At 32.0% G+C, this 13,635-nt stretch overlaps 1 protein-coding gene across 1 annotated transcript; it reads right to left on the reverse strand.

The window, feature by feature from the left end:
* Positions 1 to 1,619: 1,619 nt before the first annotated feature.
* Positions 1,620 to 10,994, reverse strand: LOC141672122 (cell division control protein 2 homolog A-like). Its single transcript, XM_074478616.1, has 11 exons — positions 10,934 to 10,994; positions 9,440 to 9,606; positions 8,093 to 8,257; positions 7,117 to 7,275; positions 5,374 to 5,682; positions 5,124 to 5,288; positions 4,866 to 5,041; positions 4,707 to 4,785; positions 4,582 to 4,632; positions 4,432 to 4,500; positions 1,620 to 1,979 (listed from the first exon to the last, which is right to left on the reverse strand). The coding sequence occupies exons 2-11, from the start codon at positions 9,581 to 9,583 to the stop codon at positions 1,947 to 1,949; spliced, it is 1,350 nt and encodes a 449-aa protein (XP_074334717.1). The 5' UTR covers positions 9,584 to 9,606; positions 10,934 to 10,994; the 3' UTR covers positions 1,620 to 1,946.
* Between the last annotated feature and the right edge of the window lie 2,641 nt (positions 10,995 to 13,635).

Consider the following 13,635-nt stretch of genomic DNA (forward strand, 5'->3'; position numbering starts at 1 on the left):
ATTTTAATTACTAGAGTGAACTGGAAACCTATACGAGCAAACAAATATAGATACTGTTACGCATGGAGATACGATTTATGGAGGCGTTTGGATCGGCGAAGGGAATGGGATTCAGAAATGGGAGTAGAAATTATTGGGAATGAGTATGAAATGGTAACTTAAGGGATAAAGAGGGTTTGATTTGCCTATCTAATAGCAATCAAGTTTCCATTCCCAATTATCATATTGTCAATTCAAACACTATAATAAGAGATTGAAGTTTCGATTTCTGTTAACCGGACTCGTTAATTACGATCCAAACACCCCCAAGAGTAGTCCTGGAGACTGGAGCAGCTAATTCATTCCATAGCTTAGCTGATTGAGATACATGTAATAACTTTTGAACAATACTTGAGATAAGTTAAACAAATGTTTTCATGATTCAAAATATAAGATATATTCTGAAATAGATTTAACACGACTTCATCCCGCTATTGCATATATGTTGCGTTTTATACTTTTATTTGTGTTTGTTAATTGACGTACCAAAATAAATTAGATTATTTATTACTCTCCATAATTTTTAACAATGGTCTTTAGCTTTAAAAACAATTTTGTTCTTGTGTTGCATATAATTGTTTTAACTCTAATTCAAAGTAATTCTTTCGATCAAAAACCAAAACCACCACCATAATTTTGCGGCCAAATATGTGCGATTACCATAACTACACTTACTTTCAGATTTTATAGAATTATAATAAAACTAAAATTAATTTGTATTTTTTTTTCCAAATTTAAAGCAGATTTCATTAATGACTTGAAAGATATTCAATCGGGACAAACCCCCAACTGATCATGCAACCAGGTTGAAAAACAAATAAAGCTAAATAATTAGCCGTTTTGTTTCCGGATTGTTTAACAAACTGAATACAAATATTCTGAAAATTAAAAATAAAGGTAATGGTTTCCCGGACAATTCAGCACGCATCTCCCCCGAAAACAGTAGCTTCACAATTGACCCTCACATTAATTCGATTGATATTGCAATGTTTAGAGGACTCAGTTGCAACAACTGAGTTTAGAGGCGTCATGTTATGAATAGATATTTTTTGTGAGAGGTGAGCACATGTACCACCGTTCCAAACGCACCCCAACTATCTACTTGCCGGACACCAGCTATAGACTTGCCGAAAGTGTTTGATTGATTGATAATTTTTGTTTTAACTTTCAATATATGGTTAAACCCCAAGTTAAACCACAACCATCATAAGTTCATATTTAAACTCGAGTGTCAAAAAAGTGTTAAAAGGTTTATGTCTTGTTATCTCTGAGTTCGAATCTTGTTCACCGAGATTTGTTGGAACAAACACTCAATTATAAGACGTATAAGCCTAATTAGTCAAAAAATAAAAAAAAGGTGTGATGCAATTATTAACCACTATTTCTCTTAGATTATAGATTTTATCTACATGTTTTTGAGTTTCTAATTTATTCCGTAAACACATCAAACACACTTGTACACCATTTTGACCATTTTGTCCATGTTTGACGTGTTCAAACAAACTTCGGGAAAATACAACAAGCATTAATTTGCTGCCAAAACTTTATTAATTTGCTGAAATATAATACGCTGATAGACGAAGGTAAACATATTTTTTCCATTACATCCAAAGCTTCTCTACTTTTCGAAACTTAATTATATTAGGAAATATCTAATCAAGAAAAAGGTGTAATATTACAACAAAAATTTTATTATTACACGTCTGCACTTTAACACAATCGACGAGTCACCTTGCTAAATTATCAAATTACATAAACTAGGTAACAACATATCCATCATTAAAAAAGGGAATGCTTACAAAATAGCAATCCAAAGAGAAAGGGAGAAAGACGAGCATTTGGCTACTTCATCTTTGTTCACGCTACGAGTAAAAACAGGAAATCAACCCGTATGAATTTCCTTCACCTTAAGCAATTTCATCCACGGAAACATCACCGGCCTTCACAACATTGGCGGCAGCAGGAACATCAATTAATCAGATCAATCAAACAAGTTAATAAAATTAAATGATATTATGAGAACCAGAGGAACATGCATACATAAGAAACTGATATTATACATCTGTATAAGTAGGCAAAAATACCTCCAATACATGTCTCGCAGCAAAAAAAAACAAATTTTCCAAAAAAAAAATCTCAAATTTAAATATGAGTATAAAGACATCAACACTATTAGAATAGGAGCGCAATATACATTACAGAAAGCAGTGTGAAAAAAGAGAGCAGATAATCATAGTACTGTTGAAAACATTCAACACTTAAATATGGTTGCAACTTTCAAATTAAATTTACACATATCTTACCAAAAAATGAATGTAAAAGGAGAGAGGGGGAGAGGGAGGGAGGGGGGGAGGGCAAGGGTGGGAGAGGAAAGAAAGAAAGTGAGCAGGAGAGATTCACAGAGGAGCATATAGGTAATTAGAGACGATAAAAGTGGTTAAAGCAAGTCTTTGAGGTGAGCTGGAATGAGTGGGAGCTATTGTTCGGCCTTCCATTTTGGATGCACGACACGGCTGACCTCTGCAGCTCCAAACACGGACTTATAAAACTGTACAGCTTTAACAGCTTTAGATGCCTCCACAAACTGACGATGCTTAAATAGAAATAGTAGGGAAAGCCAAATGTAAAATGAAATGGCATGGGTGCACACCTGGGAATATTACCATAATTTGTAGCGGAGCAGCAGAACCAACCATTTGCGTATTTAATTTTAAGAGTGTATAATGGTTTTTTTTGGTGAATGGAGATAGCACTCTGTTAGTAGATAATAGAAAAATAACCTAGAAAACATATGCAAACAAAGACGTTTGACAAAAAACCCCAACCAACAAAAAAAAAATCAAAAGTAGAACTAATTGGCACAACCTCACTACTAAATTGGAACTCTCTCACCACCAGGAGGTAGAACATGACACAAGCATAACAAGAAAAAAAACACACCTTAATCACCCCAGAATTAGTGATCAAACAATATAAAAAACTGAAAGCTCATGTTTGTTCAAAAACAGAGCCATGTATCCACAATCTTGCAGCAAACATGGGATCAAAACAAACAGGAAGACTGGGTTTCTCAACGGGGCGGGGAAAATGGGGAACCCGCCCCAACCCGACTCTAAATGGGGCCGCCCCGTCCCGCCCTGAATATAATATAATATAAATTTATTATAATATACTATAATATTTTATAGCGGTATAATATATTTATTGTATAGAATAAAGCTATAATTTATTTATTTTTCATCATATATATATTATAATCATAATAATATTTAATACTTAATTTTAAATTAAGTATGCATCTATTTTTCCTTCAAAAAAAATTATGCATCTATTTTAACATTATATAATATATTATAAAAATAATTTTTTTTCGATTTTTTAGAAAATAATTATTTATTAAATGGGGGCGACGTGGCGGGGTGGGGACTGAGTTTTGTTCCGTGGGGCAGGGATGGGGATACACTATAAATCCCCGCGGAAAACGGGGCGGGTATGGGGCAAATTCTATACTGGACGGGTATGGGAATTGCAATCCCCACCCCATTGAAAACCCTAAGGAAGATTAAAGAAAGCCCAGTAATCTACATAATACTTTCAAGAATACACCTGATAATGCATCGGCAGCCCTTAGCAAAACAAAATACCGAGTAAATCCAAACACTGGTGCGCAGTAGTACAACAAATAATAGACACTACCCCAATACCTGCTCACACCATTCCAATAACTGCCAACTGATCGTGAATCAAGAAACCAAAAGACACCACGCCCAGCTCAACTTATAATTCACAACTATAATCAGTTAGAATACTCAGGACACCTCTACAACGGACAAAACTAGCACCCCCAAGTTCAAACAGATGGCAAACACCCACTGTGCTGTGCAGAATAATAGAGATAAATTCCCTGTACTACTCCGCAAAAAGACAGCCCTCATATAACAGCCTCAAACCAGTTTCATTAGCAGATAACTTAATATGGAAATTAGAACAAATAAACCACACATCACATCCCCCCAGCTAATCTAAAGCTGAAACTAGTAGATCCCTCCAACAGACAGCTAGTAGAATGGCATATCCGAATATAATTATAACCATTAGGATTAAGCACAAGATTATACTGTCCAATATAAATAGTATATTGATACATAGAGTGTTCTTATCACGACTAGTTATATTTAAGTCGGAGGTCTCCACTGAAACAGTCTCTAAAAGTGTAGTAGTAAGGTCTCTGTACATCAACCTGGTTCTACGAGTGGGATATATTGGGAATATTAGTTTGATTTGGTTTTAATTCTACTTTAAGATATTTATAAAGAGCGCTCTTAACATAAGATTAAATGATTAAATTATGCATGATTGATTATACCTCACAGTTAAATAACAATATGATACCTTAATGTAAGGATGCCTGAGAGCGTCTCCGGCCGTAATTCTTTCCAGTGGGTCAACCGCAAGCATTTTCTTCACACAAATATATAGGAAGCCTATCGTTAATAAAGAAGATAAATTTGGGGACATTTGTACATTGGGTTGTATTTATACCTTGATCAAGTCATTGCCAACCGCATCAAGGTTAGGTATAATTTCAGATGCCTAGAAAAAAAAATGTAAAGTTCAATTTCATTTAGCCACAAAATAGAAACTATAAGGGGTCGAAAGAAGTTCACCTCAGGATATTGATGCAAATCTCTTGGAAAGTTTGACAAAGAGCATAACCAACTATTTTGCCTTGGTGTACCGATTTTTCTTCAATTATGATAAGATTAAATTGTTAAAACTAAAAAAAAATGTAAATTAACTGAATGACTTCTAGATTGATTAAATACCTAAATATCTCGTATAAAATGCTGATTTCAGTATCTAATACATCTTCGGAGCCAAAGAGGCGCTTTCCCTCCACCATTTCTGCAAAAATGCAACCGATCGCCCATATATCGATTGGCTTTCCATAGCCATTAGACCCTAATAGCAGTTCAGGAGCCTTAAAAGCGACGGTATTCACCTAAACGAAAGCGAAGCAAATGCTAAATAAACATGGTGTAATTTATAATTATGCATGTACTATAAGATTGTATAATTATTACCGAAGATAACATTGTGTCATCAAAAATCCTCCTCACTGAGCCAAACCCAGCAACCTTTAGTTTTAGGCCGGGGTCAATAAGTATGTTTTTGGGCTTTAAGTCGCAATGAATTAGATCTCTTTCATGAAGGAAGTCAACTGCTAATAAAAGTTCTTTCAACCAAACCTAAATATAAAGATAATAACACAGTCACTTCAGCCAAGTCCTTGCAGAATTATTATGATTATGTTAATATATAAAAAAAAATCACCTTTGCAAAATTAGCATCGAGTATCCCCTCGTTTTGTATATAAGCACTCAAATTGTCACCCACATATTCCATGATGAGGCACAAGGAGCCTTCACAAGGATGTACTTTCTCCAACTTCACAATATTGTCATGTTCAATTTCAAATAGTGTTGATATCTCTCTAGCAACTTTTGGAGTTAAACGATTTCCATCTAAGCCAATGGATTTCATTGCACAAACTTTCCCGGTTTTACGATCACGGACTCTGTACACTCTTCCCATGCTCCCTTCTCCGATTAAGCTCTCTTGAGCATAAAGGTCTGCAAACTCCTGTAAAGAGAAACATCATATAAATGTAAGCGTAAGGCTATAATTAAGTGAGCAACTCGAACTCATTTGACAAAACTCGGTTCAAGCTTGTATATGATCCAAGTTCGAGTATGTTTAGTAAAACAAATCAAGCCAACTAGCCAAGTATGTTTTGAACTTAAATAAATCTCGACTCGAGCTCGTTTATAGATATAAATATAAATAGATTATCACTAAAAACTATTTTTATTCTTCATTAGGGGAAACTAATGAAAAAATTTACATAAACAGTTTTAATTGTTGATCTCACGAGTCACGAGCAAACTTTGCTCAATTAGCTTGCAAATTAACTCAGAATGAATTGAGTTGGTCCTTTATCTTAAGGTACTTATCTGAGCACCTATCTTGATTTGTTCAAATATACTAGAACTCACTTATTTGATACCTGACTTGGCCACCTAGGTGTATGCTAAGCGAACAATCATAATGCTCTAGGTGTATGCTAATGAGGACTTTAATTACAACAGAAGTGTAAACTATGAAAAGAAAAGCTGGCAGTGTAACTTCATAAAATTATCATTATGCCAAGGTTTTCCGTTATTTGAATTTAAATTTCCCTTCGATGTTAACAAATCATCAAAAACGCATGGTATGGAAAGAACCTATTCATATATTAAGTTATTACAAAATTTATATATTATAAGTGGATAGTTGTGTAGACAGAATCTAAATGAATTCAAAACATAAGTGATATATATAAAAATTTAGATACATAAGGAGGTGTCTAGTGTAAAAGTTAAAAAAAGAAACATTAAATCCTACTTAAACATGTTAAAAACCTGGTTATATATGTCTTAAACCAAAGGTCTAGTGGCCTGTTTTAAATAAATTGTGGAACTATGATCTTCTTCTGTAATAATGTCCAACATGTCTGCTAATAATAGAAAACTTTATTGTTAAGTAAATAACTAGAACTTCCCTTAAAATGAGGTCATCCATGTGTAAGTAAGGTTCAATAGCGTACTAAACCTTAATTAACATCTATCGAAACGTTAACCTTACAAACAAAGTATTGAACAAACTAGTAATTTACTACAGACTTGTACACCCTAATTTTGAAAAAAAGAACCCACAGGATATAGCTATGCAAAATACAATTTATTTAACTCAAAACACTTAATTACATGTACAACTAAAGCTCAACATGTTCATAAAAAAGTTTTATTTTAACAAAGTTTCTCATTGATATGTCCCATATTTATTTATAGATTATGCACACAAATGTAGATCGATACATATAGGGGACCAAAGCAGCTCCCAATACAATGAATGACATAATGCTATAATGATACAAAAAATCAACTCTACCCCGTCAAATAAATAATATAATAACAATATTAAAAAATGGAGTAAAACAAAACTTTTCATAGACACGTAAATGATAAATTACCATACCGTGCCCAAATATGTTTCAGCCTTCTCAACTTTTAAATCTTCAATTTTCTCATTAATCTTTTTGAGTTCTCTCGAAACAAAAGATCGTGTTTTAGACATCTCACTAATGACATTTTGCTCCAACTTCTTCAAGATATCTTCCATTGCCTTTGTATCAAACTTCAACAAAAGAACACAAAAAAATATAAGAGAATTTTAAAGTACCGAAAAAGCCTATATTCCTTATGGTACATAATGTAATAAAATCATCAATTCATATATAAGATTATAAGAAAAGCCAATTAAACAAATTTTTAAAAGTTTTGAATCAAACCCAATCGTGACAGAATAAGTATGGTTCATTGCAAAAGAAACACTGATTAGAACTTAATAATTGTGATTAAAAGCAAATATATTTCATATTTTATCAATTAAAAAGAAACCCCATTAGAGTAGCAGAGACTACAAAATAAAAGTGCAAGAGTAGAAAATAGAAGTGCAGGAGATACAATATGGAAGGCAAATATGAGAGGGAAATAAAGTGCGAGAGACAATAGTTTAATTCAAACTAAAAAAGTGTGATTTACAACTTAGGGTTAAAGATTTACACATTCATAGTAAACGGTTTAGTTTTGGTTTAAATCAACTTAAACCGAATTCAATAAAAAAATGACTTCAATTTAACAAACACACCGGAAAGCACGCTTGTCAACTATAAATTGCACGCTTGACATAGTGCATGTCTTAAAATTTAGGAAATGAAAATGATCAACTATAAAGCCACAAATAAATGGGTACAAAAGGTAACGATGAAAAGAAAATTACTTATTTAGCAGTATATACAAATAAATATGTACATATATACATGCTAAATAGAGACATTATGCCATTACGAAAGATTTCATTCAGCCCTACCCGCTCAAATAAGTAATGCTTAAAAACAAAGAAATTTTTTTTACAACACATCACATACATGTTAATGAATGAGATACCATACCATGCCTTCTTCTGATTCAACCTTTCCATCTTTTAAACTTTCAATATTCTCACTAATCACCTTGAGTTCCCCCGAGAAAAAATTTCGTGTTTCAAACATCTTCTCAATGGCAATGACAATTTGCTTCAACTCGTTTAAAAAATCTTCCATTTTCTTGGTAGAATACTGTAATTCAATAATATAAAAAATCAACAACAATCTCAAATCTTAGAGCAACTCCAATGGAGTTCTTATGTGATCCTTCAAAATAATATAAATAAATAGGATCCTAATTATTTTAAGACATTTTAGGGTATGACAACTCCAACAACAATCCCCTATTTTGGTTCCTCAATATTATTATAATAATAAATTCAAATCCTATTCAAATTTTTTAAAGAAGAGAGGGAAAAAGATATGAGAAAAGGAGGGTGGAAAAGGAGGGAAATGAATATTTAATTAATGAAAATAAGATAAGGAATGGTTATGCATTCCATATCTTTAAGGCAGCAAAGTGCATCTTAAAATTTTAGGGAATTACTAGGATGTTGTTGGAGTGTCGATTTTGATTCAATCCTTCAAATTTTAGGTAAGGATCCATTATAAGTAAGTTGTTGGGGTTGCTCTTAAAGTATCAACTAAACCTGATATCAAGTATGCCACATTTTTTTATTAAAAAGATTAATATATATATATATAATGATGATAAACTCATATCCAATCGATAGAACTTTGGTTTCTACATCTGTGCTACTTGTTTCAGTTAACATATATATACACACACACACATCTAATCGATATAACTTTGGTTTCTACATCCGTGCTGCTTGTTTTTGTTCACTGGTAATTTACATCGTCACTTTGATGATAACGCCGCTTGACTAACAAAGAACTTATGTATGATTTATGACTTACTAGCTAGATGAGGTGCTAGAAATTGTCACAAGAATCTATTACTTGACACCGCAAGGAATGTATATCAGGAAGCATGTTTAGATTGTTGATGAGAAAAATCAGATTGGTGAACTTCCTATGTTAAATTGAAAAAAAAGAGATACATGAGGTGTTTGTAAGTGAAGAAGTTATAACCTACAAATTCTATCCTTTTCATAGTCTCAATACTTGAGCTAAAGATAGATATACATAGAGAATGAAGATGTAAAAAAAGTAAAAGTGGAGGAAATCAAGTTATTGAACAATACATGGAACAGACATACAACATACATATGTGAAGAGAAGAATCTCAAGACAAGAAATGAAACGCAACTGCCAAAACAATAACATTAATACCAAAAAAGAAAGAATATAAATATATATAAAAAACTACTAGTCATCATATTAGATACAGTAAATGATAAGATACCATACCATGCCTTGTTCAGTTTGAGCATTTTCGATCTTTAAACTTTCAATCTTCTCATTGATAACCTTGAGTTCTTCGGAAACAAAATTTCTTGTTTTTGAAATCTCATCAATGACATTTTGCTGAAACTTCTTTAAGAGATCTTCCATTTGCTCGTGTATGAAACTCCAATCAGGAAACAATAAAATAAAATATATATTAGTCACAATCTCAAAGTATCATTTAAACTGAATCTCAATTCCCAACATCCATTATAAAAAAATTATTAATTCATACATGTGGTATTAAAACCTAACAAAAAGATTATAGTTTAAAACCATGTATAGTGGACTGAATCATGTATTCGTGTATAAGATAAAAAAAGTTACTACAAAGAAGATTAATTGCATAATTTTTTCGATCGAAACAAAATTTGACTGCGCAAAAATGCCTGCTCGTAGAGAGAAAATAGAAGTCAAGATAATAGCATGGGAGATGGAAAAGAAAAACACTAAATCCGGTTCAAGCTCTAAAGTTTTTTTGATAACCATTTTCTAGTGTATGGATTAATCGGTGTCCTCCAAAGTTTTAACCATTTTCTCCACAAGTTAATCGGTCAATTCAAGGTTTCACACTCACCATTTTCTGGATTAAGAATGAATCTTTTTTACCCACACTGACTATCATTTATTCCGCATCAAAATTGAACCTTAATCGCCCCTTCTATCATTTTCTTATTACTTATTAACTTATTGTCCCACACTCACGATTTCAAGTTCAAGATTGAATCTTTATCACAACCGTTGTCAGTTTCTCCTTATTAATTCACAGTTTTACGTTCACCATTTTAGAAATCAAAGTTTTAATCTCTATCACCCATCTGATCATTTTTTTCTCACTTACCAATTCGCAATTTCACTCTCACCATTCCATGATTTAAGATTTAATCTATATCAACCCCCAGCCACCATTTTATTCTTACATACCAATTTCACAAGCACAAACACATATTTATTTACAAGTGCGTATATACATAATTAGCAAGAAGTGCGTGTACTTAATATTGGGTGAATTTAAGTAAACGAAGAGAGGTTGAGGCGATAAAGTGTTGTTTAAGACTAATACTAAATTCAATCTCTCCTTGAATGAGACTAATTGGTGTTTAAATGAATAATGATTTTGCTTCTCTATCCTCTGTTTCTTCTTCCGAGCCATCCGTATCCTCCTAAAACTTTACAACACGCTAACTAGTATCATCAAAGGACATAACAAATCTCTGGGAGGCCATATATAACACATCTAATCAATGATTTACATTCATATGCATATAATTGCACACAAATTGTCCGTAATCAAACAAGACCTCGAAATCAAAATAAACAATTGCAAATAAACAGACGGCACAAATTGTAAATTAGTGAATAAAATGATCATGCAATTGAAACAAGACCTCGCATGATTCAGCATCAGTTCATAAACACACGTGAATTGAAATCGAATGAAAGCGAACAAGACAATACCTGAATTGAACTGACAAGAGTTGGAACCAAAGAGGGGTTTAAAAGTGAATATCTGTGTTTGTGAGTGTATATATATTTTGGATTTTTAATCATGTACCGCGGGCCCGAAAATATAATAATAGTTATGCTAGATTTTTCATGATTTATAATTATATTATTCTTTTTTTTTGAAAGAGTAATTATATTATTTGTAGTAATCGAGCAATTGTGCTGCCAACACATAAATTAATATACACCAGAACTTTCGTAACTAATACTATATTATTATAACCGAAATATAATTTGTTGGTAGATTAACATCTTCCTAGTTAATATTTTTTATAATTAAAATTTAAATAAATATAATTTAATTAAAAAATTAAATTATATATCTAATATTACTGAAAATCCTATGAATTATTATTCAATTTAATTTGTAATCACGCTCAATTTCTTTCTTACCTTTATGTAGAGAACCAAACACTTCCAAAATAAATTTTAATAATTCAAATTATAATATAAAAAAATAATTAATAAATTACGAAAAATCATTACAGTGACTTGTCTGAACAAATATAGGATAAAACCATTACTGTGACTCATACTTCGTGACATTTTTAAAAAATCTTTCTTATAAAAGATAAATTAAATTTTTTACATAAAATTTTCTTTATTAATGCGATTAATCTAGAATTTGCACAAATGTGACAAATAGGACTAGATTCGATCGAATGAAATCGTATCGCGTCGAATTAGTTAACAAAAAAAGTGATTTAAATTATGTTAATATAATATTTCTAATTTTTTGAATTTCTCCTCATCAATTAAAAATAAGAAGAGACAAGACTTGCAACCGAGATTTGAAAATCTAAAAACTTGTGTGTGTAGTAAGTATATGTTGATAAATAATAGAAACATGAGATGTATTTATTTTAGCTCAGTGATGAAATGCAACAAAAAGAAGTAATATTTTCACGATTTATTCGGACAAAAAATAATCTCAAAATCATTCTTGAAATGTTAAAGACAAATGTTACATGTGTTTGATATTATGACTAAAAACTTTTTTTTTTATCTCCCTCTTATTAGTAAGCCGCTTGTGTCCTTCCTCCAACGGTGGCATATCCACCGGCCAAAGGTCCTTTTCTCTTAATTTAATTTTATTTTTGTTTGAAAATTTAATTTATTTTATCACTCAACTATTTATTCTATTTTTAAATCTACCATCAAACTAATAATTTTAATCTTTTAGGCACTAAAGTTACATTTCTTTTTTTTTTCTTTTGAAACATTTCGTTAATTTTGTCTAACAAACGTTAAACTCATACTCGACCCGTATTTTAACAAAAAATCTAAAAAATTCTCGGTATTCTAAAAATGTTGAGAATTAGCTAAGTCGAAGATCAGGATCTATGTCACAGCCAGGATATGATCAACTGTTGTAATATGATTATCCATTAAAAGTTTCGATATCATCCGTTGATATACATGAATGATTATCCATTGAAGTTAAAGCATTATCCGTTGATCAAAGCTATCCGTTGAAGAATGACTTGGATGATAAGTCATGACTGTGAGATAAATCAGAAGGTGCTGATTTATAGGATCGTAGTTGATTTAGATATGTAAAGTATTAAAGTTATATTGTAACATATCTTGTAATTGATAGAGGAGTGATTTTGTAGTTGTGTAGTATATAAACACAGAATAGGTTATCACAATGTGGTGTGCACAACTTGAGTATTCGTGTAACCTAGAAACTCTTAAGAATATTGTTCTTGAAAGAGTTTTGTCATAGTTTATTAAAGTTCAATATAAACTGTTATTTGATTCATCTGTTCTTACTTTACTTTCATAAACATCGATTTGTTTAGTAATTGTATCTAACCCCCCCTAAACAATTACTTTACTGGGTAACAAGTGGTATCAGAGCAGTCAAATTAACTGTTAATTTGCAAAGGTCAAGATGTCTGGAAGTAAGTATGAAAACATGAAAATTTCTATCCCGAAGAAAGCTGATTACTCTACATGGAGAGTAAAGATGTTGATGTTCCTTGAAGCTATTGATGATGCATATGTTGATATCATCAAAACAAGACCTCCATATCCTATGAAAACTGTGGCTATGTTTGTAGATGCTCCTGAACACTATGCCATAAAGGAAAAATCAAAGTGGTCAGATGTTGAAAAAGTTTCTATGCTTAAAGATGCTAAAGTTCAGAATATTCTCCACAACAGTTTGGACAATGCGATGTCAAACAGAGTTACTGCCTGCAAGACTGCAAAGAATATATGGGATTCCTTGGAAACACAGTGTCAAGGTACGATGGCAATAAAGAATAACAGAAGAGTTGTTCTTGTGCAAGAATATGAGCAATTCGATGCCAAAGCTGATGAGTCAATTACTGACATATATAATAGATTTATGACACTACTGAATGATCTATCATCGGTCGAAAAAGAATATGAAAGGGAAGACTCAAACACCAAAATTCTGAGAGCTCTTCCAGAAGATTGGGATACACAGGCCTCGATAATCATGCATCAATATGATCTTGATTCTCTGACTCTGGATGAAGTGTATGGGATGTTAAATACTCATAACTTGGAGATCCAGCAAAAGAAGAATAGAAAAGTTCGGAAGATGAAGGTTGTGGCTCTTAATGCCGAGACTCACAAAGGCAAGGAAAAGATAAGTGAGAGGTCAAGGAGAAGGAACATTG

Source organism: Apium graveolens, chromosome 7 (assembly GCF_009905375.1).
Source record: "Apium graveolens cultivar Ventura chromosome 7, ASM990537v1, whole genome shotgun sequence".
NCBI lineage: Eukaryota > Viridiplantae > Streptophyta > Magnoliopsida > Apiales > Apiaceae > Apium > Apium graveolens.